The sequence below is a fragment of the Ovis aries genome, chromosome 9 (genome assembly GCF_016772045.2).
Source record: "Ovis aries strain OAR_USU_Benz2616 breed Rambouillet chromosome 9, ARS-UI_Ramb_v3.0, whole genome shotgun sequence".
In the NCBI taxonomy this organism is placed as follows: domain Eukaryota; kingdom Metazoa; phylum Chordata; class Mammalia; order Artiodactyla; family Bovidae; genus Ovis; species Ovis aries.
The window spans coordinates 94,917,956-94,945,335 of NC_056062.1; the positions used below are offsets into that span (position 1 = coordinate 94,917,956).

General features: G+C 46.9%; 1 protein-coding gene across 2 annotated transcripts in view; it reads right to left on the bottom strand.

Annotated features, from left to right (window-relative positions):
- Positions 1-27,380, bottom strand: part of SNTB1 (syntrophin beta 1) — a 245,040-nt gene that overhangs the window by 129,852 nt on the left and 87,808 nt on the right. For both annotated transcript variants that reach the window (XM_027973276.2, XM_042254553.1), the window contains exon 2: positions 9,430-9,646. In XM_027973276.2, the coding sequence (XP_027829077.2) occupies positions 9,430-9,646 (217 nt within the window). The remainder of the gene's footprint in view (positions 1-9,429; positions 9,647-27,380) is intronic.

A 27,380-nucleotide genomic window follows, 5' to 3' on the forward strand; every position in this document is an offset into this window, starting at 1 on the left:
GGGAAGACCCCCTGGAGTAGGGCGTGGTAACCCACTCCGGTATTCTACCTGGAGAATCCCATGGACAGAGGAGCCTGGTGCGCTACAGTCCATGGGGTCGCAGAGAGTCAGACACGCTGAGCGACCACGCACACACATGCATAACTGATTAGGGCTTCCTGTGTCAGACCTCTGACTGGTTCAGCCCAGCCCCCTGAATGCCCTCTTCCCAACCATCTTTTGCTGAAATACACTTTACATTCAATTCTCTCTGTTTCCCAAATGCAGGATGTGAGCACAGTCAAAACAAACACCAAGGCCATCTCTTGCTTTATGCACATTTTCCCTACAGTAACAAAATATTTCACTGGACTTGTCTAAGTAAGAAACAAGACCAGAGGCTTCCCTGGTGGTCCAGGTGGTTAAGAATCCGCCTCCCAATGCAGGGGATGTGGGTTCGACCCCTGGTCAGGAACTAAGATCCCACGTGCTGCAGGGCGCCTCAGCCCTCCTGCCTCAGACACTGGGCCCAGTCACTGCAGGCCCCACGCTGTGCAGCCCAGAAGCCTGCACACTGCAAGGAAGACCCAGCGCAGCCAAACCAGAGCAAGAAACAAGAGCGGAGAGACAGGGAGATCAATGGACAGGTGCAGACGGACAGTAAGCGAGGCCCAACTGGTGCTCTAGGCAGTGGGGGAGCCCACACGGGCAGGGGGGGGTGGTGGGCCGTCCAGAGGTTGGTGCTCGCTTCGTTTGTCTTCAGTTTTCCACATGACAGTAAAGCTTGTTCTTTTAAACAGGATGAAAACTAGAACACTGACTTCTGTTCAGGACACACACGACCGACCACACGCACTTCCGTAGCCCTGCGAGGAGGCTTCCAGCTCCAGCACAAAGGTGGTCAGCGCCAACTCAGAGACCCTCTGTGGTGAACACCTGGACACGGGGGTACAGGGTGATAGGACAAGCTGGCTTTTTTAGGTTCTAATGTAATGCTAAGCTGGCAAGAAAGACAAGGCCTCCTAGGTATTGAGCCTTGAAAACTAAGGGGTGAGCATTCAAGCGGACCATGAGCACTCCTGGAACCAGGCTGTGGGTGGGGTGGTGCCCGGGAATGCTGGGTGGGTGGAAGTCTTTCTAGATACACAGATGAGAGCTAAGATTTGGTGAGCCCAGGAGATAGGAAACTGGAATTGACCTTTCTGCAGAAGGCCATTCGTTTCAACAGGCTAAAACCCTCTGTGAAAGGATGTCTCACAAATAACTTCTGCTCAGCAGCTTGGCGAGATGACCCAGAATCTCCTCTCTGCTGGAAAGATCCCCCACCCTCTCCCCCCACCCCTCCTGTACCCAGGGATGAGGATGTTTTGGTTGAAAGCTGTGTTTAGGCCGTGGTTATGCGGCCAGGATATCTACATTAAGTCATCTAACCATCACAGCACTCTTATGTGGTCAGTATTTTAAAATAAAACACATCTTATAGATAAGGAACCTGGGAACCAGAGAGATTAGATACTTTGCCTAAAGCTGAAGGCAATAAGTGACAGAATTGGGATTCAAACCCATATTTTCTAACTTTGACACCACAGTTTTATTCATTGATAATGGTTTTAATCTGGGCCTCTGTTTCAGATACTTAAACTATGTCCACTTACGATGGCACCATTATAACTTGATTTTACATTTTCTCTTTGTTTCCAAAATGTTAACATCAATCATGATCTGCTGGTGATATTTTCAGTTATGAGGCCACCACGATGTGTCCAACCAAGAGTGAGGAAAACAGAATCAAGAAAATACGTGCTTTAGAGCCTCTTACCAGGAAAAACATGGTTCACAAACAAGGACTCATTGTGGAGTGAGCATGGTTATAAAACCTCATGAATGCTACTCTGGATGTACTACCGTGTACTCTGGCAGGAATTCTTCAATAGTCTTTTCTGAAGAAAATATTTAATCAATGTATTTATTGGCTGTGAAGAATCTCAGCTGTGGCACGTGGGACCTTTCACCTTGGTGTGGAGTGTAAACCCTCCTCAGCTGTGGCACATGGGACCTTTCACCTTGGTGTGGCGTGTAACCCATCCTCAGCTGTGGCATGTGGGACCTTTCACCTTGGTGTGGCGTGTAAACCCTCCTCAGCTGTGGCACATGGGACCTTTCACCTTGGTGTGGCGTGTAAACCCTCCTCAGCTGTGGCATGTGGGACCTTTCACCTTGGTGTGGCATGTGGGAAAAACTCAGTCCGCTGTTCTGATCCCATCAGGAATAAGACCATGTGAATCTAAGACAGCAATGGAGAGCCGCCTGGGGAACCCCGGCCCGTCTACACACAGACCCAGGGGACGGGAGTCCCAGTTGAGCACCCGGAGGAGGAAAGGGCAGCCCACTCCAATGCTCTTGCCCGGAGAATCCCATGAACGAGAAGCCTGGCGGGCTACAGTCCATGTGGTCGCAGAGAGACAGGCACGACTGGGCAGGAGACACTTGGCAAAGACCTCTGGACCTGGGAAGGCATGGCTTCCAGCTCCTCATCTAAAATACATTTCTTAGGGTCGACTGGCATGTCTCGTCTTGATAACCTTGGTGACAGTTGAATTTCTCACAGAGCTGGCCTGTGCGGAAAGAATGCGTTGCTTAGGTTGCCTCGAAAATCTGCAGTGTTTTTGTTACTTGGAGTTCTGGTATTCTGCTTATTATTTACACTGGTCTCCCAATATGGCCTGCTGCTAATGGGGACCTGAGGATCCTCCCATATGAGTGTTTCCATCTGCTTGACAATCGTACTGCCTGTTACAAATGAATCCTGACTTGTTTGGTTAACATGTGCCCACCCCTTGGCATTGGAGATGGATGCACCGTGTCTCTAAGGAGGTTTCTGATTCTCTGCGGCTGAAGTCTGGGATGCTGAAGCTGAAGCTCCAATACTTTGGCCACCTGATGCGAAGAGTTGACTCATTTGAAAAGACCCTGATGCTGGGAAAGATTGAGGGCAGGAGGATAAGGGGACGACAGAGGATGAGATGGTTGGATGGCATCACCGACTCAGTGGACATGAGTTTGGGTAAACTCCGGGAGTTGGTGATGGACAGGGAGGCCTGGCGTGCTGCGGTTCATGGGGTTGCAAAGAGCCGGACACGACAGAGCGACTGAAGTCTGGGTGCTGAATTGTGGTGACATCACTGAGGGAACTTTGAGGGAACGAACCTGTGCACACTATAGGATTTGTCAGGCCGTACCCTCGGAACCACGGCGTGCTGAGTGGAGCTCTTCCATTTGGGACCACAGCAACGCTTCCTGTGAAGTTTTCACTTGTACGCAGTAGACAGAGATGTACACAAAAAGAGCGTGTGCTGCGGGCCTCCCTGGCAGTCCAGCGGGTCAGAGTCTGCCTTGCAATGCGGCTGGATCCCTGGTCCGGGAAGATCCCACATAAGACTAAGCCGATGAGCAGCTATTGAAGGCCGTTCACCGAGAGCCCCCGCCCCACGGGAGGGGCGCCGCGCGAGGAGCCCCCGCCCCACGGGCGAGAAGAGCCCCGCCCACTGCAACTGGAGAAAGCACGCGCGGCCAGGAAGAGCCAGCAGAGGCGCACACGTAAGGAAACCTTTGAACAAGAACGCTGGGCCCTTGCTCCGCAGTTTACCCGTGAAGGCCTACTGCGGGGTCGGTTACTGTTAGTATTGCACAGAGTCATGAACAAAGTTCTACACCCCACCCTCCCTACTGGCTCACCTGCTTTTAACCAGTAATAGTCTCGGGTAATTAACTCTCTTGATTTAAGTTTGCTGAGCCTGGCAGGATAGAATGGTGTTTTCCCTCTTATTCCCAAGACTATTTAGTGAAAGATTGTTTAAAAAGAACTTTCTGGAAAGGTAAGAATGGGCAGATAAATATGCCATTTATCAGTTATTAACATGGCATGTATTTTTGAAGGCCTTCTTGGATCAAGCAATGTTCTAGAAAGCTGAGATTTTCTGGCAGTGTGCAGGTCTTTAACTTTTTTTTTAAGAAGTAATTTCAAATGTACAGAAAACATGGAGAATGAGCAATGGTGCCAAGAGTATGTGAGGGTTCAGGTGAACCTACTCTCAATATTTCCCTCCATGTCCTCTACCACTGGCTGCTTATCTCTCCTCATAACAATTTTTAGAAAGCTGGGATATTGAAGCTGGGGCATCCCAGACCTCAAGGGTCTTCTGGCTTTCAGAACTGGGTAATCACGTGAGAAACAATCGTAAATCATTATAAAGGACACTGTCAGGAACGGATCTACACACAAGGCTTATGTGCTGAGGCCGACGGGTACTCGGAAGCTGTCAGGGAGGCGAGTGCAGGGCAGGCATGGGTGTTTAAGCACTCCTGGGCATAAACTACAGGGGCAGCAGGGCTGGACAGTCAGGAGAGATGCAGAATCACGGTGCCGAGGAGCTTCAATACTAGTGAAGGCGACAGGAAGCCGTTTTGACCAAATGGACAGATTCTGTACGTTTCGAGTAGGGCAGACATCGGGCATGACAGAGGGCAAACTAGAAACTCAGAAAGTAGTCAGAGTGTTAGTTGCTGGTACGTCCAACTCTTGTGACCCTGTGGACTGTAGCCCACCAAGGCTCCTCTGTCCATTGGATTCTCCAGGCAGGAATACTGGAGTGAGTAATCATTCCCTCCTCCAGGGGATCTTCCTGACCCATGGACTGAAACCAGGTCTCCTGCACTGCAGGCAGATTCCTTACCATCCAAGCCCCCAGGGAAGCATCCAGTAGAAATCTGCCCAAATAGCGCAGACCAGTGGTGCCCACTCTTGGCACCAGGGACCGGTTTCATGGGAGACAATTCTCCATGGGCCAGGGGTGGTGGCAGGGTGGTTCCAGGACGAGTCAAGCGTGTGACATTTGCTGTGCACTTTGTTTCCAATCTGACACTGCCATGGATCCTCAGATCCTCAGCCCGGAGGCTGGAGATCGCGGTCTCCAGGGTGTGGAACAGTCTGGGCCTGGACGAGGGCAGTGGCCATGACGGCAAAGCGGGGGCCAGGAAACACGAGAGGCATTTAAGAGGCGGATCCAAAGAGAAAAAACTACTGCAATCCTCGACAAGCAGCGCTGGCAGTGACGTGCTCTCGTGGGTTCAGTGCCTGCTGGGAGGCCTTTTTCACGGAAAGAGCAGCAATGCTACCTGCTGTTCTAAGGCTGTTTTGATTTGAGAAATTGAACATTAGAGCTTTTAATACAAACTCTCACCAGCCGAGGGGATTAGCCCTGAGAAGCTGAGGCTTCAGCAGCCAGGAGACCGTTAATTCCTGGTCATGGTGCTTACGGGTCACGTGCTAAAAACTGGAAGCAACGGGGTATCTTGATTAAGAGGTTGAGCTTGGTGTCAGCCAGGCCTGGGTCTGAGTCCCAGATTTCTTGTTGGCTTCAGTTCTTGTTTCTGAACTAAATTTCACTGTCTATGAAATAGAGATTGGCCTCTCAGGTGACTCAGTGGTAAAGAATCCGCCTGCCAACGCAGGAGCTGCAGGTTTGACTCCTGGGTCAGGAAGGTCCCCTGGAGAAGAAAATGGGAACCCACTCCAGGATTCTTGCCTGGAGAATCCCATGGAGCCTGGCAGGCTACAGTCCATGGGGTCGCAAAGAGTCGGACACGACTGAGCGCGCACAGGCATCTGAACCAGAGATTAGAGCACCTGTGACATAAGGGAATTTGGATCAAATGAGATACTTAAATTCACACATAAGTTATGGAGCTAAGATTCCACCACAGAGTTAGCTGATACAAGTCAAGACCCTCTCTTTCTCCTTCTTTCCCTTTCATATTTAATATATGCATTATTTTTATTACTTTTTAAAAAGCCTCACTTTCAGTTTCTATGTCCCTGTTAACCCAAGAGCTGTTTATCTCAGAGAGAGCTTTCTAAAAATCCATGAAGAAAGGCTTTCTGGGCTTTGGTTTTGTTACTGACTTTCTAGTTTCATTCCACAATCATTAGGGGATGTTGTCTGCATTATTTCTGCCTTATGGAACTTACAGAATTTGGGGGGACTTAATCTGTGGTTAATCTGGGGAATGTTCTATAAGCTTTGAAAAGAAAACTGTATTCTTTATTATCAGGGTACAAACACTGTGATGTACCCAGACCTCCCTTAGTTATGCTGGTTGGGTCTTTTGTGCCTCTGTTTATCTTCTGCCCAACTGCCCTGTCTTGGGCTGAGAGCAGTGGGCTGACCCACTTAATGTTAGTGAGCTTCTGTCTCTCCTTGCACTCTATGCAGGTTCTGCTGCAGAGGCTGCTCTGTCACCTGATGTGCGTTCATAACTGCTGAAAGATCTGTTTCTTGTGAACTCTGACCTTAAGCATAAGTCAGTCCTTCTTTGTCCTGTTCTGCACTTTTTCAGTCTGGACTTTACCCCGCCATATATCAAGAGAAATTGATGCTTTTTTGTTTGTTTTCATTGCTAGCTTGCATTTGCCTTGTATAATCTGCCCAGCCCTATACCATATTTCTTTTTAAAAAATTTTTTGACTGTGCCACACAGCATGCACGATCTTAGTTCCCAGACCAGGATTGAACCTGCATTTCATGCCTGGGAAGCTGGAAGCCTTAACCACTGAATCACCAAGAAAGTCTTGCAAAATCCATATTTTTGAATGGTGTAATAGACTCTGCCTAGCATGTGACTGGAGTTCCACAGAGTATTTGTTGCTTTTTTCTTTTCTTCTCTTATTCAACCAGTGTCACCTAGTCTTTTTTTTTTTTTTCAGTTTTAATGAGGTATAATTGAAAAAATTATAAGACATGTAAAGTTTGCATCATGGTGACATGATACACAGATTTGCTGTGAACGGTTAATTTACCGTCAACAGTTTTGGATCTGTTTGGACCAAAGTCCCTTCCTGGACCCTCTGGCTTAGCTGGATTCTCGTTTGCAGTCACACCCTCACATCCCAGAGGACAAACTTTCCCTCACCATGTAGGAGGCCCTACATACACTCACCAGAGACCAACCTGAAGAGCACCAACATGAAAGTTTAAAAAATGGGAACTACATTCAATATCCTTGGATAAGCCATAATGGAAAACATACTAAAGAGAATGTATATATGTATAATATAACTGAATAACTGCTATATAGTAGAAATTAACACAACATTGTAAATCTACTGTACTTCAATAAAATAAGCTTTTTGAACTAAAGCCTGATATCTCGCCAAAGAGCCTTTAAAAGGTAATTAAACGCTTGGGAGAAACGTGATAGCATAAAAGTCCACAGATGAAAGGAACCCTAGACATTGTCTCAAACCCTCTCCCCAATGCATTAACCACTTCCAAGACAGCCCAAGTTTCCTAGTCTCTGTATTTTTCTGGTAACGGTAAGCTAACACTGTCACCCACTCTATGGGAACAAGATGAAATCCCAGTTGTATCACATACTAGTTATGAAGACAGGGACTTATATGAGCCCTGAGCCTCAGTTATCTTTGTGGAATGGGGATGATGACTGAGACGCAGAGGTCTAAGCATGGTTACAAATTCAAGGACTAGGCGGAAACGGAACAGGCAGGCAGGTGTTACACTGAATCCCTTAAGCGTAAGGCATTAGGACTGATGAGAAGAGCTTCTTCTCTTTTGGAAGGAGAGGTCTTTTCTGGGATCTTTACAGATTGGAGCCCTGCCTGCAGCAATGTAGGCCTAAGGATATCATTAGATCTTCTGATTTTTCTAAAAAAGCAGAAATCTGGCTTTTTAACGTGAAATTTCCCAGCTAGTCAATGTGGCAACTAATTCACAGATATCTTTGCAACCCTAGATAGACCATTAAAACAAAAAACAAAAAAACAAAAAAAAAACTGTGGGCTAGGCACACCCGAAGGCGTGGGCACTTTGCAGTGTCAGGGCTAAAGTAATTAGCATGCTGCCCGGCACAAGACCGGCAGTGGGTAAGTTATGAATTCATCAGATCTGAAATCTCAGACCTCAGACTCTTGGGAGAAAGGACTTGTTCTGACTAGGTGGGTAAGAAAAGTCAGGGAAGAGGAAAGTCAGTGCGGAGGCCGCTCTGTGGCCCCGAGGCAGCAGGAACGCAGCAGGCGGGCGGACCGGGCAGGCGGGGCCCGCTCGGAACCGCCCTCCCCGCCTCCTCTGCTCTCTTCTGCAGAGGCGGGCTGTCTCATACAAAGGCCCATCTCTGATCCCTGACCGAGGAGAGGGCAGCCGGCTGGGGTCAGAAGGGCCAGCAGCTTCTTCAGCCTAAGTTCACAGGGAAGAGAACCAAACAGCACCGAGCTGGGAGCCAAGGAGGCCACTTTCTCCTTGTTTCTATTTCCTTTGGGTTTTCCCCACCAGCAGCCCTGAACCTAGCCAAGTACTTCCTCCTTGGGAGGGTCACAGCTGTCCCACACTTGTTATAAATAAGGGCCAGGAGAGCTGTCTATTTTTAGCATCTAAATGTGGATGCAAAGGTCACCAAGATTCCCCCTTCGCCGGCTCCGTTTCCCTCTTTCCTTTCTACACATCTTTTCTTTTCATTCCAGATGTACATTTTCTGTGCGGAGGAGATGAAGACTCTGGGGGGAAGAGAGACCCCAAATATTTGCTCATCTTGCCTGGACTCCTGATTGCCATGGATTGGTTTATGCATCTAGGCTGTGACAAAGAAGTCACGCACAGACTTTGGGAAACAGCATCCTAGACTTGGATCCAAACCTCTCTGTTTCCTCTCTTGAGAATAAAGAGAGGTTCAGAGCAGAAAACAGCATTGAAGATCCTCTCCCTGAACCTTCCAAGGGCACAGATGAGGGCCCCAGGGAGGCTGATACGCTTATCCCTGTGCACGGGTGCTCACTCCCTTCTGTCGTGTCTGACTCTCTGCAACCCCACAGCCTGTAGCCCACCAAGCTACATGTCCATGGAGTTCTCCAGGCAAGAATACTGGCATGGGCTGCCATTCCCTCCTTCAGCGGGTCTTCCTCACCCAGGGACTGAACAGTCCCGCAGCTCCTGCACGGCAGGCAGATTCTTTACCACTGAGCACTGGGGAAGCCCATGCTTATTGCCACCCGACATCAGTAGTACACAGTATCACGGCCTGTGTTCATGGATGGCTGCTCTGGGCTAGCTACTTCACGTGGATTTCCTCATTCAGTCTTCATAACTCAGGGAAGTATGGATTTCAATTATCTCCATTTTACAGAAGCCAAAACTGAGGCTCAGCGCTTGAGAAACTGGCCCAGCTTCCGGCAGAGGCAGACCCGCGAGGAGACAAAAGATCCTGACTCCATGGATTCAACATTTTCCGGAAGGAGAGCTTAACACATAGATTCCTCATGAGGATAAAGGAAGAAGGAGAGAGGAGGAGGGAAGAAGAGAGGAGGGGGGCGCGCTTGACACACAGGCTGCTCGCGGAGCTGCGCCCGAGGACCGCAGCTCGGAGGGGCCTGCCCACTCGTACCTGCTCTCGGGGTCGGCCAGCGCCAGGCTGCGGGTCACGAAGCACATCCTGAGCGGGATGCTCTTCCGGTCTCGGTGGAAGGACGGCGGCTGCGACGCCAGCGGGTCCGGGGCGCCGGCCCCGAGCCGCGGGGACTCGGGCGGCGGGGTCTCCCAGCCGATCTCGGACACCGGCGAGCCCTTGGTCACGTAGGGGGTGGCCTCGCGCATGTACTTCACTGCAAGCAGAGAGGGGACAGAGAGCCTCGGTCAGCGCTGAGGGTCCCGGCGGGCTGCGGCTTTCCGAGAGCGCGCTGGACCAGCAGCACAGGACCCTCTTACATTCCCCGGATAATAGTTGTCTGTTCCTTAGGTGCCAGCGTGGTTTTTACAGTCTGCCATTAAGATGGCCTGAACTTCAGAATGACTCTCAGGTTTTCCGATTATGACAACGTCTATCTTTTCTGATTATAAGGTGCATTCTGGGGAAGAGGCTGGGAAACGAACAGAGACTGCGAAAGCATATCTTAGTCAAAAGAAACGCAATTATTCAGTATAGATGTAGGGTATCTGGTACCCACATTGACCGTCCACATTACCATTCTGTTCAGAAGCAAGGACAATCTTTTCAAAAAACAGTGCTGAGAACATGTATGTAAAGAAATACACAGAAAAACATCTATGTAACGGTAGACATCTATGATGGCAAAAATATTACTTGTAAGAGCTGAAAACTAGGAACAACCTAAAGGTTCAATAAAAGAGAACGGATTAAAGAAATCGTAAGGCACCTTTACGTTCATTTAAAAATGGATAGATGCAGATGTCTTGATGTAGAGAGGCCTGTAAGATCTACTATCTATTTTTAAAAAGCACTAGAGAACAGCGCATATACTGTGGTTACTTGTGATTGTGGTTACAATCATAGATATATATGCCTGTGTAGCTACTACAGTTCATGGACAGAAGTCCAAGAAAATGTTAATGGTAGTTAGCTCTGGGAGTGGATATGAAACTCAAGATGATGGAGAAATAGACCTTTATTATTCATTTATTGCTCTTTTATATAATTTCTCATGTTTAGCCATTGTGTTATACATTGTGTTTTAAAATTTAAAGAAACAATCATTCAAGAGCTGAGTGGAGCAGACTGAAATTCTGCTCTCTGATATGTTTACTTGATCTTAAGGTGTTAGTTGGGGCTTTCCTGGTGGCTCAGATGATAAAGAATCTGCCTGCAATGTAGGAGACCTGGGTTCCATCTCTGGACCAGGAAGATCCCCTGAAGAAGGAAATGGCAACCCACTCGTATTCTTGCCTGGAAGATTTCATGGACAGAGGAGCCTGGCGGGCTACAATCCAAAGGGTCGCAAAGAGTGGGACCCGACCGAGGACTAAGCACACATTAAGGTGTTATTTGCTGATTCTGAACTTAAGCACTTGGTTCTTAGAGAGCATTCACACTGACAAGGCACCTGGATCCTGGAACGCGCAACGTAAGCTCCACGTCCGTTTCCTACAGTTCACACAGCCTGGCTCTCTGCTGCTCGGGGCCCTTAATGGCATCTGCTGTTACAAATGGCAGTGGATTAAAATGGGTGGCAAACCCAAGGGGCAGTTCCTCCAGATCTTGGGCAATTCAGTTGCACAAACTAGTGGCTTCCCTCTAGGACACACGGAGTCAGGCTGCTGGAGACTGCAGGGACAAACAGAACGCGGTTTCCATGCTGAAGAGCAACAAAGTCTCAGGCCGCTATAGTGGATGCTGTCGTGGGCCAGCAGACCCTTTTCTGCAGGACCTGTATCCTAGCTGCCATGTGTTGCTGAGAACACTCTGAGCTGCTCTCCTGCTCTGGAACACTGTTCTTGGATATCAGAAGTCATCGAGCCCGAGAGACTACCGGCCCACTGCTCCATCCCCCAGACAGAGGATCTGCTTCTCCGGAGCCTAACACTGCGGCATAAACCTAACCCCACCAAACACTGCGGCATAAAACAAGTACATAAGCGAAGGCATAAACCTAACCCCACCGAACACTGTGGCATAAACCTAACCCCACCGAACACTGCGGCATAAACCTAACCCCACCGAACACTGCGGCATGAACAAGTCCATAAGCGGTGGCATGAAGCAGAATGCGCTGTAACAAGAAGAAAGGGCACTGGAAGAACTCATCAGAAAAATGCACCTAGGAGTCTGAGTGGCAGGTTAGGGTCACAACAATTCAATAAGCAGACCAAACATGCCCAGATGCATGCAATATGGGTTTATATTGGGAGATCCAATCGTAGATATTAAAACCAGCCATTATTAATTTAAGACAGAGGAGATGTCATTTAGCACCAATATATATTTGAAAATATTTCAAGATTTTCACTGAATATAAATGCAATTGGGAGAAAACAGCTCCCTGGTTGCTGCAAACCTGTTAGCACAGGTTGCAGATAGAAAGATTATTCACGAACAGTGCATTTTAAGGAAAACCATTTAAAAAGGAGCACAGACATGACTATGAACAAAGGCAGAAAATTCAGTGGGACAGGTTTAAGCTGTCTAAAAACTGGAATAAATAGACCTCTTCTGATGTTGCTGAATTTTTTTTTTATCTCCGAGTATGTTTTTGTAGAAGCTAGAACTCTGCTTAGCTTTGTATATTGTTGAATTATACTTATTGATAGTGGGAAACTCAAGTACCACACCCAAGGTCGTTTGACAATTCTCCATTGATTGCGTTATTATCCTTCTGGCTGGAGGAGGGGTGAGTGTTGCAGATGCGACAATCCAGGGATGCTTCTTGGAGTAGGTGGCATTTGAACTTGACTTTAAAGGGTAGCTCAGTAGGGGTAAGAATAAAAGTCGTCTCATATAATGTGCATGCTGCATGCTCAGTCGCTTCAGTTGCGTCCATCTGTGTGACCCCGGGGACTGTAGCCCGCCAGGCTCCTCTGTCCATGGGATTCTCCAGACAAGAACACTGGAGTGGGGTGCCATATCCTCCCCCAGGGGATCTTCACAACCCAAGGACTGAACCTGAGTCTCTTGAGTCACCCACCAGGGAAACCCTTTTACATAATGTACTCTGATTTACAATTTTTATCACAACTCCATAGGAAAGGAAAATCAGACCTCAGTCTGGAAGGGGGATAAAGAAGGAACATCCATTATACACTTAGTGCCAAGTCTGGAATCAGAGGCCTCCATAGCTTCCTGCATGTAAGCTTGAAAATGACCATTTAGAGCCTCACTTTATATACAAAAAAAACCAGGTCTGGAGAAGAAATGGATAAGGGATCTTTCATTTATCAAGTGTCCATATGCATGCGTGCATGCTCAGTCATGTGCAACTCTTTGTGACCCCATGGACTGTAGCCCACCAGGCTCCTCTGTCCATGGGAATTCTCCAGGTAAGAGTACTGGAGTGGGTTGCCGTGCCCTTCTCCAGGGGATTTTCCCGACCCAGGGATCGAACCCAGGTCTCTCGCATCGCAGGCGGATTCTTTACCATCTGAGCCGTCAAGTATCTCTGTGTCCAGAAACAGTAAAAGGAAACATTTTAAAAGAGGAAGACACTACAGTGCTAACACTTTCAGAGCCTGTTGGAAAGAAACATACGGCTATTCTAATTCCGGGGCCACTAGGAGCTTTACATAGGTTATTCTTGGCAAGACGAATGTATTATTTTACACATTAGCACACACCAATGCTCAGAAATTTAACTTAAGGGGTTGGTGGCTGGTGAAGCTGGGGTTTGATTTCCCAGAGATCATATTCTTTCATGAAATCTGGCTAGCCCACCAAGATGAAGTTTTCAAAACGAGGGTCTAACAGGGTTAGTTACTCTTTATTCAGTAGGCAATAGCTACAGCCCTGGTGATCTAGGGGCAAGAGAATGGCAGAACTGAAGGTCAGATTCAGAGCGAACTCCAGAGGAGAGGGGCTGCTGGGTGCCGCCGGTGGTGAAGAGCCGATCTGCCAACGCAGGAGACCCAAGAGACACAGGTTCGATCCCTGCGGCGGGAAGATCCCCTGGAGGAGGGCACGGCAGCCCGTTGCAGTACTCTTGCCTGAAGAATCCCATGGTCAGAGGAGCCTGGCAAGCTACGGTCCAGAGGGTTGCAGGGTTGGACACGACTGAAGCGACTCAGCAAGCAAGGATGCACCAGGAAAGAGAGACTGCGCATAGCAGAGGGGGAAGATGCTAGATGCTGACCTACCAGCTACACGACCATCAGGGCTTCCCTCCAGAGACACCGTGGACACGGAATATTCATAGAAGGTGTGAGTCAGTACAGAAATGTGTGGTTTGGTCCATCATGAGTAGAGGATGGGGAAGGATAGCAAAGCTTAGTCTAGAAGCAAAGATTTATCAAGCAGTGTGGTCTAATTCAAGGAGGGTAAAGGGTTACCTAAGACTAGGTTTTTTCTTAATTTATTTATTTTTAATGAAAAGGATAACTGCTTTACAGTATTGCATTGGTTTCTATCAAACATCAGCATGAGTCAGCCGTAGGCTTACCCGTGTCCCCTCCCACTTGAACCTCCCTCCCACCCCCTCCCCATCCCACCCCTCGAGGTTGTTACCGAGCCCGTGTGAGTTCCCGAGTCATACAGCAAATTCCCGTTGGCGGTCTATTTTATTTTACCTACGGTGATGTAAGTTTCCATGTTACTTTCTCCACATGTCCCGCCCTCTCCTTCCTCCCCCAAGCCGTGTCCGAGAGTCTGTTCTCAATGTCCGCATCTCCATTGCTGCAAACTGGCTCATCAGTACTATCCTTGTAGATTCCACACATACACATTAGTATACAGTATTTGCTTTTCTCTTTCTGACTTTCTTCACTCAGTATAATAGGCTCTAGGTTCATCCACCTCAGCAGGACTGACTGAGGTGCAGTCCTTTTCTATGGCTGAGTGATATCCCACCGTGTGTGTGCACCACAGCTTCTCATCCATTCGTCTGTCAGCGGGCGTCTAGGCTGCCTCCTGGCTATTGTAAACAGAGCTGCAGTGAGCATCGGCGTACATGTACTAAGACGAGATTTGACAGTAATAAGTGTATTAAATAATTCAGAGATTTGTTTTTCTTTTACCGAAAGTCTAGGGTGAAACAAAAGGGTTGCCAGGGCAACTCTCAGCTCCTTGAAGTTTTCAGGTCCTCAGGCTTCCTGCTGTACATCATCAACCTGCCATCTAATGACCCAACAGCGCTGCTTGGGTTCCAGCCATCATGACCAAATTCCCATTAGTAGGAAGAAGGAAAAAGTAAAAGACACACTACCCTTCTTCCTTCAGGGTCAGTTTTAAGAAGCCGACACAGTATCTGCTTACAACCCATCAGCCAGCATTTAGTCACATGGTCACTTCTAGATAGAAATTTACTCTTAACTCTGGACAGCTCTATGCCAACCCAGCTGAAAGTTAGTGAGAAGGGAAGCTACTACTGTGGAATAAAACAAGGGGACAATACTTAGCTTTTGCCGCAGGGAGACAGCCCTGACCACGCCAGCTTAATGCAACTAGACTTTACAAGACATGTGCCAAGTCGCTTCAGTCATGTCCGGCTCCCTGCAGCCCCGTGGACTGCGGCCCAGGCTCCTCTGTCCATGGGATTCTCCAGGCAGGAACACTGAAGTGGGGTGCCCTGCCTCCTCCGGAGGATCCTCCTGAGCCGGGGATCGAACGTGCGTCTCTCGGGTTTCCGGCGCCGGCAGGCGGTTCTGTGCCACTAGCGGCCCCTGGGGAGCGCTACGTCTCTTTATGCGGACATCTGGAGAGGCAGTGGCACCCCGCTCCAGCACTCGTGCCTGGAGAATCCCATGGACGGAGGAGCCTGGTGGGCTGCAGTCCACGCGGTCGCGAAGAGTCGGACACGACTGAGCAACTTCACATACAACATGAACACGAGTAAACGTACTGGAGCAATCAGTGAAGGACAGGACGACGAGGTTCCTTGAACCCTCTAAGTGTTTGCTGTGTACTTACTTGAACCTCACAGCAATCCTGGGATACAGACATTGCAAGCATTCCCATTTAACCAAAGAGTCTGCAAGAGAGCGAGAGAGCAAATCACACGCCCAGGTTAGAAGGCAGGGAGTGGCAGACACACGAGTCAAACCCAGGCAGCCTGGCTCCAGAGCCCTTCCTTTTAACCACGAAGTGACACTGTTTCTCACACTTAAAAAAAAATTAATTGGGTGAGTGTGAGTGTGTGAGCGTGTGTGTGTATGTCTGTGTATTTAAGCCAACATTTTTCTGTACTGGGAGAAAACATCCAATTAAGAGGCTGCTGCCGGTAACACAAGAGATTTTGTAAGCCTGACCTGTTAAACTGCAGCACTTCAGTAAGTGCCTTTGAAGGCACCGTAATATGTATTTGTAATGGAGGGTTTAACCCGGCAGAACTGAGCAGCTAGTGTCTTCATAATTATACCTCCCTGTGCTCACAGACAGTAATTTCGGGCAAAGAACTGTTGAAACTGATCCAAGAAGCAGCCAGGCCGGGCTAGGCGCCTCCTACTCGGGACTAATTAATAAACCATGCCTTCCTGGGCATCATGAAGTAAAAAACGTGGTTGAGCAATTAAAATTTCAGTCTTCTCTCACAGAAGAGGGGGAGAAGAGAAGTAAGAAGTGGTCCCCAAACCAATAATGCACCAAGTCGCTTTCAGTATGTTTCCAGTTTTTCATCTGCAAGGTGGACAGATGTGAAGATTTAAAAAAAACAGTAAAGCCCATGTTTGCAAAGGCCCCGAGTTGCCACAATTAAATCTTTGTTGAGGAGGCCAGCTGACATTTGAAAGGAAACACAGACAGGGGCTACTAACGAGGAAATGCTTCAGGCAGATCCAAGCAACTCGCCTACCAGGCTGGTTTCTGAAGAATCAGCAAGTCCCTCTGTTACGAGCAAGTTTTCCTCTTAAAAATAACAACAAAACAACAAAAAAGGGATTTCCAGGTTACAGGAAGGAAAAGAAATATTTCATGACTCTAAGGGATGGGAACATGAAATGTACATTTTCCAATGTGATTAAGGGGGAAAGGGATCAGCTGGAGGCAAGAAACCTCAGTTTTCAGACCACCAGGGCAATTTGCAAATGGGGGACAGGTTGGTGACAGTGGGGTTTGCTGACAAAAACGCAACACACGTGAGGCTTCTCTTAAGGCCATTCCTTGGGTCATCTTAGGGAAGATGCAGCGGGAGCTCATCAATATTTCCAAGGGGACCAAAAAATGATGAAAGAGGTAAATCAGACTTCTCAGGAACTACAGCTAACCTCTCAGGAGGCCAAGTGGTAAGCTGGAAAGAGAATTGGTCCTGGGCGTCGGGACCGGGTTGCAGTTCCGACCCTGTGCTCACCAGCTCTCCAGCCCTGGGCAAGTCATTTCACCTCCCGGGTCTCCTCCTCACCTGCGAGGACTGGGAAGTACGGTTCCTGTCCTTCAAATACCCTGTGATTCCTTGGGAAACTGCCTCTTCCGGCATTCTTGTTTGGTTTTTAGGAGAACAGTCCTCATCCTGCTCTCTGTGTCATCACTGACAGACAGCCCCGTGACTCTGTGCGCAAAACCCTTTGCCTTAGGCGGATGCGCCTTCTGACGTTTTACAAAATCCTACGGCGGCTGAGGGGCTTCCACGCTGCCTCCGCGGGTAAAGAATCCGCCTGCCAATGCAGGAGACATAGGAGATGAGAGTTTGATCCTTGGGTTGGGAAGATGCCCTGGAGAAGAAATGGCAACCCACTCCAGTATTCATGCCTGGAAAAATCCCATAGACAGAGGAGCCTGGCGGGCTACAGTCCACGAGGTTGGAAAGAGTCAGACACGACTGAGCGACTAAGCACGCACGCTCGCACACCGGGGAATCGGGGTGCTAAAGGTTCAGGACATAAAGAAAACTCGGGTTAAATGAGAGACATTAGAACACAGCAGTGAAGACAAAAAGTCCGGAGTCTGAGGAGCCCAATTCCCGTCTTTTCTATCCGCTAGCTCTTGAGCAAAGGGCAGTTTCCTAATGTGTTACTTTTCACCTATCTCATAGGATTGTCCTGAGGATTAAATGAGTTAATATAAGTAAAGACCGCTACAGAATTTGGCATAGGGAACACCATAATGGCCAGTCACCATCATCAGAAATCAACCAAGGGGCTTCCCTGGTGTCCAGGGGCTAAGACTCTGTGCTCCCAAAGCAGGGGGCCTGGGTTCCAGCCCTGCTCAGAGAATGAGATTCGACACGCTGCAAAGACCCAGAGCTGCCAAGTAGATAAATAAAAAAACTTAAAAAGAAGTTAACCCAAAAGTGAATATTTATGGCGCCTAAATAACTGAGAGTTGTACCAAACTCACTACGTGTATCTCTGCAGGGTGGAGTCGCAATCAGTCAGCACAAATGATGAGATTATATTTGGGTTCAACGTGAGAAAACGCTGTGAAGTCGTGAGTTCCTTATTGTGAGTGACATTCGAGCAGAAACTGGATGAGCTATCTCCCACGTGGCAGCAAAGATTCTTTTACTCTGCAGAGGAACAGCTGCTTCTAAAATCCCTTCCAACCGTCAGGTTCTGGGTTCCTTCTGGAATGCAGTTCGTGGAGATGCAGAATCGAATGACTCTGATACAGTGAGGGCGGGCCATGGCTGCACCCCACGTAAGACCATGCTGCCCACTTCCTGATGACTAGATGCTTGTTAGCTGCATAGTGGCCACATCGGGTGACAGGGGCTCTCTAACTCTTAGGAGCCCCCTTTGTAAAATGAGGGACACGTGCCTTCTTCAGAGAGGCAATGAAATGCACCAGTTTAATAAGGGCTCCAGAGCCAGAGGAAAGGAAAGTTAGTCGCAGTCGTCTCCGACTGTTTGCGATCCCATGGGCTGGAGCCAGCCAGGTCCTTTGTCCGTGGGATTCTCCAGGCAAGAATGCTGGAATGGGTTGCCATGCCCTCCTCAAGGGAATCTTCCAGACCTAGGGATCGAACCTGGGTCTCCTGCAATGCAGGCAGATTCTTTACCAACTAAGCTACTAGGGAAGCCCCAGAGTCAGAGGATCTCAGTTCAAATCTTAAATCTATCTTCCCTTTTCTTTCTACTTTACAAGCTGGGCTTCTTTGAACAGGTATGTAATCTCTCTGAACCTCACCTCCTCACCTGATTATAACAAGACCTATCTCACAGAATTGTCATGAGGATTAAATAATTTTTTTAAATGTATGCAAAGCCGTTGGAACAGTGTCTGGCACATACTTGTCAATCACATATAACTGTTACTGCTATGTTGTTGCTATTATTATTATGAAATTTAAATGAGGACATGTATTGCAAGAACACCTATCTACTTTTTAACTCAGCTGCTGCTGCTAAGTCGCTTCAGTCGTGTCCGACCCTGTGCGACCCCAGAGATGGCAGCCACCAGGCTCCGCATCCCTGGGATTCTCTAGGCAAGAACACTGGAGTGGGTTGGCATTTCCTACTCCAGTGCAGGAAAGTGAAAAGTGAGAGAAGTCGCTCAGTCGTGTCCGACTCTTTGCAACCCCATGGACTGCAGCCCACCAGGCTCCTCCATCCTTGGGATTTTCCAGGCAAGAGTACTGGAGTGGGGTGCCATTGCCTTCTCCTAGGAACCATCAAAATCATCAGTACTTAGTCCATAAAGTATCATTTCATTCATTCATTTACTGCACATCAATTAAATCTGGGGATCGCTACAACATACAATTCAATACAGACTCACAACTGGACTAAAGTGCATTCATTAGCTATTAATAAGTACGTGAGAGAATATGGACTAATGATGTCTACAGACCTGGTCCTCCAACAGTTCGCTAGTCGGCTCCTCACCATCACCGATAATCATAGTTTTTCTTCCTTGGGAAAATACGGTAACTGTTTTAACAGCTATACCCTAACATCTGAAGACAGGAAGTGAGTAATGGGCAGCAAGGACGTGTGAATGCTCAGGCCCTAATGTTGTTTTCAGTCTTTTCCAGACAGAAGACCATGTGTGAACAGGACTTTGCGTCAAGAGGCAGGAAGGGCTGCGCTCACTTCCTCCTGACAGGTATCTCTGGAAAACAAACTCCTATTATTCCAGGTGTAGCTTGGTAACAACATCCTGCAAGTCAGACTTGGGGCTTGGTAACCTCGCAGTTACTTTTCAGTGGCAGAAGCCCAGAGTCATCAAGCTTTTCCAAAGGAAACACGTTAAGTAAACAAAATATCATGACCAAGGGCAGACTCAGGCCAGGTCTGAATTTCTTTTTCACCCTCGCCTGGATGTGCTGCAGACCTAAACTACAGAAGCATCTGGAGCAAAGGAGACGGGTGTGGGGCATCAGTGTCCATCAGGCTGGACAGTGTCACAAAATCCTGCCGTTTTCAAAGTGCCCGCCGTTCACAACACTCTGTGCATCATCTCACTACACGTTTCGTCAGCCCCGCCGAATGACGCGTGACCTCTAAGCCCTGTAAGAAGCCGGCTGTGCATCTATTATCCTGGGATGCCCATGGCCCAGGGGGTAAGAGCTTGACTTTCCCACCAAACCCCACCCGCTCCCAAGCACACATGTGCATGTATGTCTGCTCAGCTGCGTCTGACTCTTAGGGCCCTCATGGACTGTAGCCCACCAGGCTCCTCTATCCACGGGATTCTCCAGGCAAGAATACCGGAGTGGATTGCCGTTTCCTTCTCCAGGGGATCTTCCCAACCCAGGGATCGAACCCGTGTCTCCTGTGTCTCCTGCATTGGCAGGGGACTTCTCAAACACTGAGCCACCTGGGAAGCCTCCCATGTACACATGCATGTACACAAACACATTCTGTTCAGCAGAATTAATGCCTCTTGGCCACATTTGCTGCACTGGATTTTCTTCTGCAAGCCAAACGTAGCTTGCCTCTGCTTACGGGTCTTTTGGGAGAGGAATCACCAAGAACTACAGGAACTGATCAGCGTGTCAGAGGAGAGGCATAAGCAAGCTTCTTGGATCTGACTGCCAGATCCAGGAGTCTCTCCTCACAAGCTCTCCTAGAAGCCTCTAGAAGCTCCCCTTGATTCTGAGCAGTCAAGATAGAAGGGCTTGCTTTGTTGCTTGATATGTTTAAAATGGGCTTCCCTCATAGCTCAGTTGGTAAAGAATCCACCTGCAGTGCAGGAGACCTGGTTCAATTCCTAGGTTGGGAAGATCCCTTGGAGAAGGGGTAGGCTACCCACTCCAGTATTCTTGGGTTTCCCTTGTGGTTCAGCTGGTAAAGAATCTGCCTGCAATGTGGGAGACCTGGGTTTGATCCCTGGGTTGGGAAGATCCCCTGCAGAAGGGAAAGGCTACCCACTCCAGTATTCTGGCCTGGAGAATTCCATGGACTGTATAGTCTGTGGGGTCACAAAGAGCTGGACACAACTGAGTGACTTTCACTTTTCAGGAAGGAGTGATGGTGAGCATCCACAAATAGATACAACTTTTTATAATAAACAGACTTATGGGAAACTTTAGCAACAAAAAGGTGGGCAAATTGCAGTTCAGAGGGCTTAAATATATCACCTCAAGTAAGAAGCAGACCTGGAATCTGTTCTCTCATGTTCTAAATCTAATATCTAATCTAATAAATCTAATACCCTCAGCTTCAGTAACACAAATAGTCCAAGTGACATGGAGGCATTGCCTGGATGATTGCGACTTAATAACTGAGTTGCAATTGGTGCTGCAAAACTGTACAGGTATTGCAAGGAGCCAAATTAATAAGCATATTCGGCATGATTATATCGGAATTCAAATTATCAAAAGATTCTACATGATAAGGGAAAAATCTAAAGGTGGTATCAGTTCAGTTCAGTTGGTCAGTCGTGTCTGACTCTTTGCGACCCCATGAGTCACAGCATGCCAGGCCTCCCTGTCCATCACCAACTCCTGGAGTTCACTCAAACTCATGTCCATCGAGTCAGTGATGCCATCCAGCCATCTCATCCTCTGTCGTCCCCTTCTCCTCCTGCCCCCAATCCCTCCCAGCATCAGAGTCTTTTCCAATGAGTCAACTCTTCGCATGAGGTGGCCAAAATATTGGAGTTTCAGTTTTAGCATCATTCCTTCCAAAGAAATCCCAGGGCTGATCTCCTTCAGAATGGACTGGTTGGATCTCCTTGCAGTCCAAGGGACTCTCAAGAGTCTTCTCCAACACCACAGTTCAAACGCATCAATTCTTTGGTGCTCAGCCTTCTTCACAGTCCAACTCTCATATCCATACATGACCACAGGAAAAACCATAGCCTGGACTAGCAGGACCTTTGTTGGCAAAGTAATGTCTCTGCTTTTCAATATGCTATCTAGGTTGGTCATAACTTTTCTTCCAAGGAGTAAGCGTCTTTTAATTTCATTGCTGCAGTCACCATCTGCAGTGTTTTGGAACCCCCCAAAATAAAGTCTGACATTGTTTCCATTGTTTCCCATCTATTTCCCATGAAGTGATGGGACCGGATGCCATGATCTTCGTTTTCTGAATGTTGAGCTTTAAGCCAACTTTTTCACTCTCCTCTTTCACTTTCATCAAGAGGCTTTTTAGTTCCTCTTCACTTTCTGCCATAAGGGTGGTGTCATCTGCATATCTGAGGTTATTGATATTTCTCCCAGCAATCTTGATTCCAGCTTGTGTTTCTTCCAGCCCAGCATTTCTCATGATGTACTCTGCATAGAAGTAAAATAAGTGGGGTGACAATATACAGCCTTGACGGACTCCTTTTCCTATTTGGAACCAGTCTGTTGTTCCATGTCCAGTTCTAACTGTTGCTTCCTGGCCTGCATACAGGTTTCTCAATAGGCAGGTCAGGTGTTCTGATATTCCCATCTCTTTCAGAATTTTCCACAGTTTATTGTGATCCACACAGTTCAAAGGCTTTGTCCTAGTCAATAAAGCAGAAATAGATGTTTTTCTGGAACTCTCTTGCTTTTTCGATGATCCAGTGGATGTTGGCAATTTGATCTCTGGTTCCTCTACCTTTTCTAAAACCAGCTTGAACATCTGGAAGTTCACAGTTCACATCTGGCTTGGAGAATTTTGAGCATTACTTTACTAGCGTGTGAGATGAGTGCAATTGTGCAGTAGTTTGAGCATTCTTTCGCATTGCCTTTCTTTGGGATTGGAATGAAAACTGACGTTTTCCAGTCCTGTGGCCACTGCTGAGTTTTCAAATTTCCTGGCACATTGAGTGTAGCACTGTCACAGCATCCTCTTTCAGGATTTGAAAAAGCTCAACTGGAATCCATCACCTCCACTAGCTTTGTTCATAGTGATGCTTTCTAAGGCCCACTTGACTTTACATCCCAGGATGTCTGGCATAGGAAAGACTAAAAAAATAAAGAGCCTCCTGACATGTTTGATTAAATAGAAGGAGGTAACAGAACGTCAGTATTACACCTAGAAGGGAAAACAACTAGTCACAACAGAGATTAAAAAGATCTAAAAAATAGAATTTTGGACAGATTTATGATAATGAATTTGAAGTCTTAGATGAAATGCACAAATTTCTGGTGGGGGGAACCTTACAAAAATTCACCCAAGTACAAATAGGAAGCATGGCTGCTGCTATAACTCCTAAGGAATGGAAGCTCTGGTCAATATTCTTCCCACAAAGAAAACAGAGCTTATTAGTGAATTCTGTCAACTTTACAAAGAATAGAACATACAAATTATTTCAGGAAACAGACAGAGAAAGAGACTCCCCAGTTCATTTCATGAAGATTAAAAAAACAAAATCAGACAAGAAATATTTCAAAAAGGAAAACTGCCAAGCCATTTCATTCATAAATTAATAGCAAAAATTATAAACAAAATATTGGCAAATTAAGCCAAATAGTATATTAGAAGACAGTACAGCACGGCCAAGTTTGGGTCATTTGAATAACGCGGGATCAGTCATGTGTCAGAAAATGTGGAAACGGCCTTCAGTGTGTCAGCAGAAAAAAAGGAGAAAACATGAGATGACTTCAGTGAGAATTTCAGTGAGAATGTACAGGCCAGCAAGCAGTTATGATGAGATAAGAAAGCCTTTTAAACCAAATTTGGAAGGCAACCTCCTTAACTTGACAAAAGTATCTACTAAAACAAAAAGCAAAACACACACATACACAGAACAAAAGGGGGGAAAAACGCTCGACATCAAACATCATAAATGAGGAAATGCTGAAAGCATCTCCCTGAAAATCAGGACCAAAAAACTGACACCCACTATGAATACACTATTCAGAGGCCCCAGGCAATGTTAGAAGACAAGAAGCAATTAAAGTAGAGGATTGAGAGGTTTAAAACAGGGAGTGAGTGAGAAAGTGAAGAAAGAGAGGAAGAAAAGAAAAGATATAATGTGAAGTACTTAGAGCTCATGGTACCTGGGTTTCCATTCTGGTTGGGGCCCTAATTTTCTGTGTGGTCATTAAAAATCATGTAGCCTCTAATGTTTGTAAGCTTCCTTATCTATAAAATCAGAGCTATCAAATATCTTGGTTAATTAGGTGGACAATGATGCCATTATAAAGAACAGAATATATGTTAAGAACTGCATATTTGAGACATGAGGGTAAACTACTTAAGTTTTGAAGATATAAGGCTTGAGATGTAGACAGACCATCCATAAACAGGCTAAACGGCAGCAGAATTCTGAGTCTGAAGCTTTGGGAAGTGGTGAGAGCTTTACCTCAAGAAGGAGCTAAACACTTACTGAATGCTAACTAAAGGTCCAGAATTTTACATAGCTTATGTCTTTTAATTCTCACAACAACCCTGTAAAATAGGTACTCCTGCTTTTCACAGTTTACTGATCAGGACACAGACGTCAAAAAAATTACTGTAAGACCTTACAGCCTCATCATCATGGTGTTTCATGACTCTGATCCCCTCAAGCCTGGATCCAACTGCAAAGCCCTTCTTCCCCACCATGCTGTGCTAAGCTGCCTTTTGGAACCAGATCTGATGTAGAATCTTCTCTCATTCTCTCTGAGAGCTTGAGCAAATTGCTAAGACTCTCTAAGGCTGAGATTTCCTCTCATAAAAATGAAGTAACGCTAATCACACGGGCCTGTTGTATTAAACCAGATGCTATATACACAAAGTCTGGTACTAAAAAGGTGCCCCAGAAACGGTATCTCCCGTTATTCTTTCCAACCAAGGCAAACTCCCAGAAACAGACACAGAGGACTAGGACGCTGGGGCGGAGGGAGCTGGCGGGCAACTAACACCCTAGAGTCATTTCAGGGATGACAGCCGCGGTGATCCCTTCTTCTGCTCCAAGTCATCCACATCTTTGCAGACAGCTCAGGGCCAAGCAAAGGGCAAAAGGTAACGGCCAAAACTTAAGGGAAGTGACTGGCAAACTGAACAGATGACTTAAACCATTTCCTGTTCTGCACAATCTACGTTCCGTGATCTAATCTGGGAGCAGGAAAGAAGAGAAAGGAGACTGTGAGTTTTATGAAGGGAAAGCTCAAACTCAGCAACAGGAAGATGATTGGGTTATTCAAGACCCAATAACAGCTTAGCTAAAAGACCACAGACCTCGAGTCAGGCCAGTCTGGCTTATGCTCCTGACTCCTCCACAAATGGCTACGCGGAACATTTCCTGACTTCCCTAAACCTCAGTATCTGCAACCCTTAAATTAGGCTAACACACATATTTACTATAAATATTCAGTTAGATCATGTTGAGCACATGTGCAGAGCACCCTAAAGAGACCACTGGTTGCCCTGGAAGGCGTGTCTCCTGTACTGAGAGAAGAATCCAAAGCAAAACCCCTTGTGGCTTGTGCTTAGTCAGTCAGCGGTGTCCGACTCTTTGTGACCCCACGGACTGCAGCCCGCCAGGCTCCTCGGTCCTCGGGATTCTCCAGGCAAGATCACTGGGGCGGGTTGCCACTTCCTCCTCCAGGGGATCTTCCTGACCCAGGGAGTGAACCCCGGGTCTCCTGCATTACAGGCAGATTCCTTATTGTCTAAGCCACCAGGGAGGCAAAATTGCCTCAAGCCCCTCTGAGGCAAGGTCCTACCGCTTCCCCATGCTAGTTAAAGGGCTGCAAAGTGGGAAATCCTGGCAGCGAATTATAGACTGACCATTATTTTGGTCTGTTGTCCAAGGTATCCAGGCTTCCCTCCATGCAAACATGCCAGAGAAACAGAAGCTGCGCATATTATCAGACATCTTGAACCAGAAAGTTTAAAGCATTTCTGCTTTATTTACTGTCAGGCTCCAAATTTTTACCCCTTTTTCTTTTTTGTTCAACAGATAAGGCTTATCTAAAATATAAGCCTACAAGTCAAGCAGGAATTGTGACCTGAGCCTGCTCAAGAGGGCTCTGATTAATAACAATCAGACATTTACAGTTTAATATGCTATCTATAATAATAGAATCAGAAGTGGAAAAACAAATGTTGCCATCCAACCTGTAGAGTCTGTTTATCATGTTTCAAAAAGAAAAGACTCCTTTTTTTTTAAGTCTGTGAATAACACTCAAACATTTTTTTAAAGGAATATTGTGCTTTAAGAAAACCCATGTACATTAAACTATATAATATACTAATTACTTCCAAGAAATGGTTCCTTCAAATTCTACATTCATTTACAAACATTAATACATAGTTCAGTGAATCATTCCTAGAGTTTATGGGATCATAGATTTGTAAGTGAATTATAGTTGGAATGAGTTTTCTCCCAGAATTTAGAAAAATGCATGACATTATCCACATGGAGAATGAAAAATGTACAGTAATAAACTGTTGGACAATGCCTGTTGCCAAAACAAGGCTGTCGAGGAGGGAAGCGCTGGAGCCACTGAATCTTAGCTTTACTTATGCATTTTTTTAGCATAAGTTAATGATGTATCTACTTGGACAGGCACAGTAGAAACAAAAATTTCACACCATAATAAATATAATGACACAGTAAACCTGTGGTTACAAGGGCATTTATTTGTCCTTTAACCAAAATGGGGACTAATAATAGCATACATTTATTGGTGATTCATAGACACCTACGCACTCTCTGTGAATGAGTACAGTGATGCCTCACGACAACCCACTCTACCCGTGAAGACGAAGCTCCGACACACGCAGACGTGCTCCCACGTCACGCGCAGAGTCAGCTGCGGGGTGAGAGTTGGAGCCCAGAGCCGATTCTCCAGCCCTCAGCCGTCACACATGAGCAGGTCAGCGACATGGGCCCCTCTCTTTGCTCTTTCTTGTACTCAGTGACGCGCTCTCAGAAATCCAGCATATTCCCAGAAAGACACGCATCTGAAAACTCCTTGGCCTCAAAGCGGAGTAATGTGGATATTATAGCTCTTAGAAACTGTTTTAGAAAAACCTGGACATAAGAGTTAGGACCACGTGGTGGAGGCACCGCTCCCCTTCAGCTGCGCGACAGCAGAGAGCTCACTTGATTGTCCTAAAGCTCAGCCTCCTCATCTGTATATACTGACAGAAACCGTAATTTTTAAACCTAGGTGTAATTCACATAGAGTGAAGGGCTCAGATCTTAAGTATTACACATCGTTCAGTGATCGCAGATGAATGCATACGAAGATAGAACGTGCCATCCACCTAGAAATTTCCCTCATGCTCCTTTTTAATCAACCCTCCCCACCAACCGCTCCCACCAAGCAACCTGATTTGCTTGTTCTATTACAGAACTGTCTATAAATGGAACCGCGCAATACGTACAGGCGTGTCTCTGGCTCCTTTGCCTTAGGGTAGTGCCCTTGAGATCTGCCCATGTTACGGGTGAGTCACTAAGCTCTGTTGGACTCTTTGTGGCCCCTGCATGTAAAGCCTGCCAGGTTTCTCTGTCCATGGGATTTTCCCAGGCAAGAATATTGGAGTGGGTTGCCATTCCCTTCTCCAACCCATGTTACAGTGTGTAATAATATTCAATGCCCAATAATAATTTGATAGAAGCATTAAAATAAATAATGTACATTATTACCTATTATAGTTATTATTATTCAAAAGAGG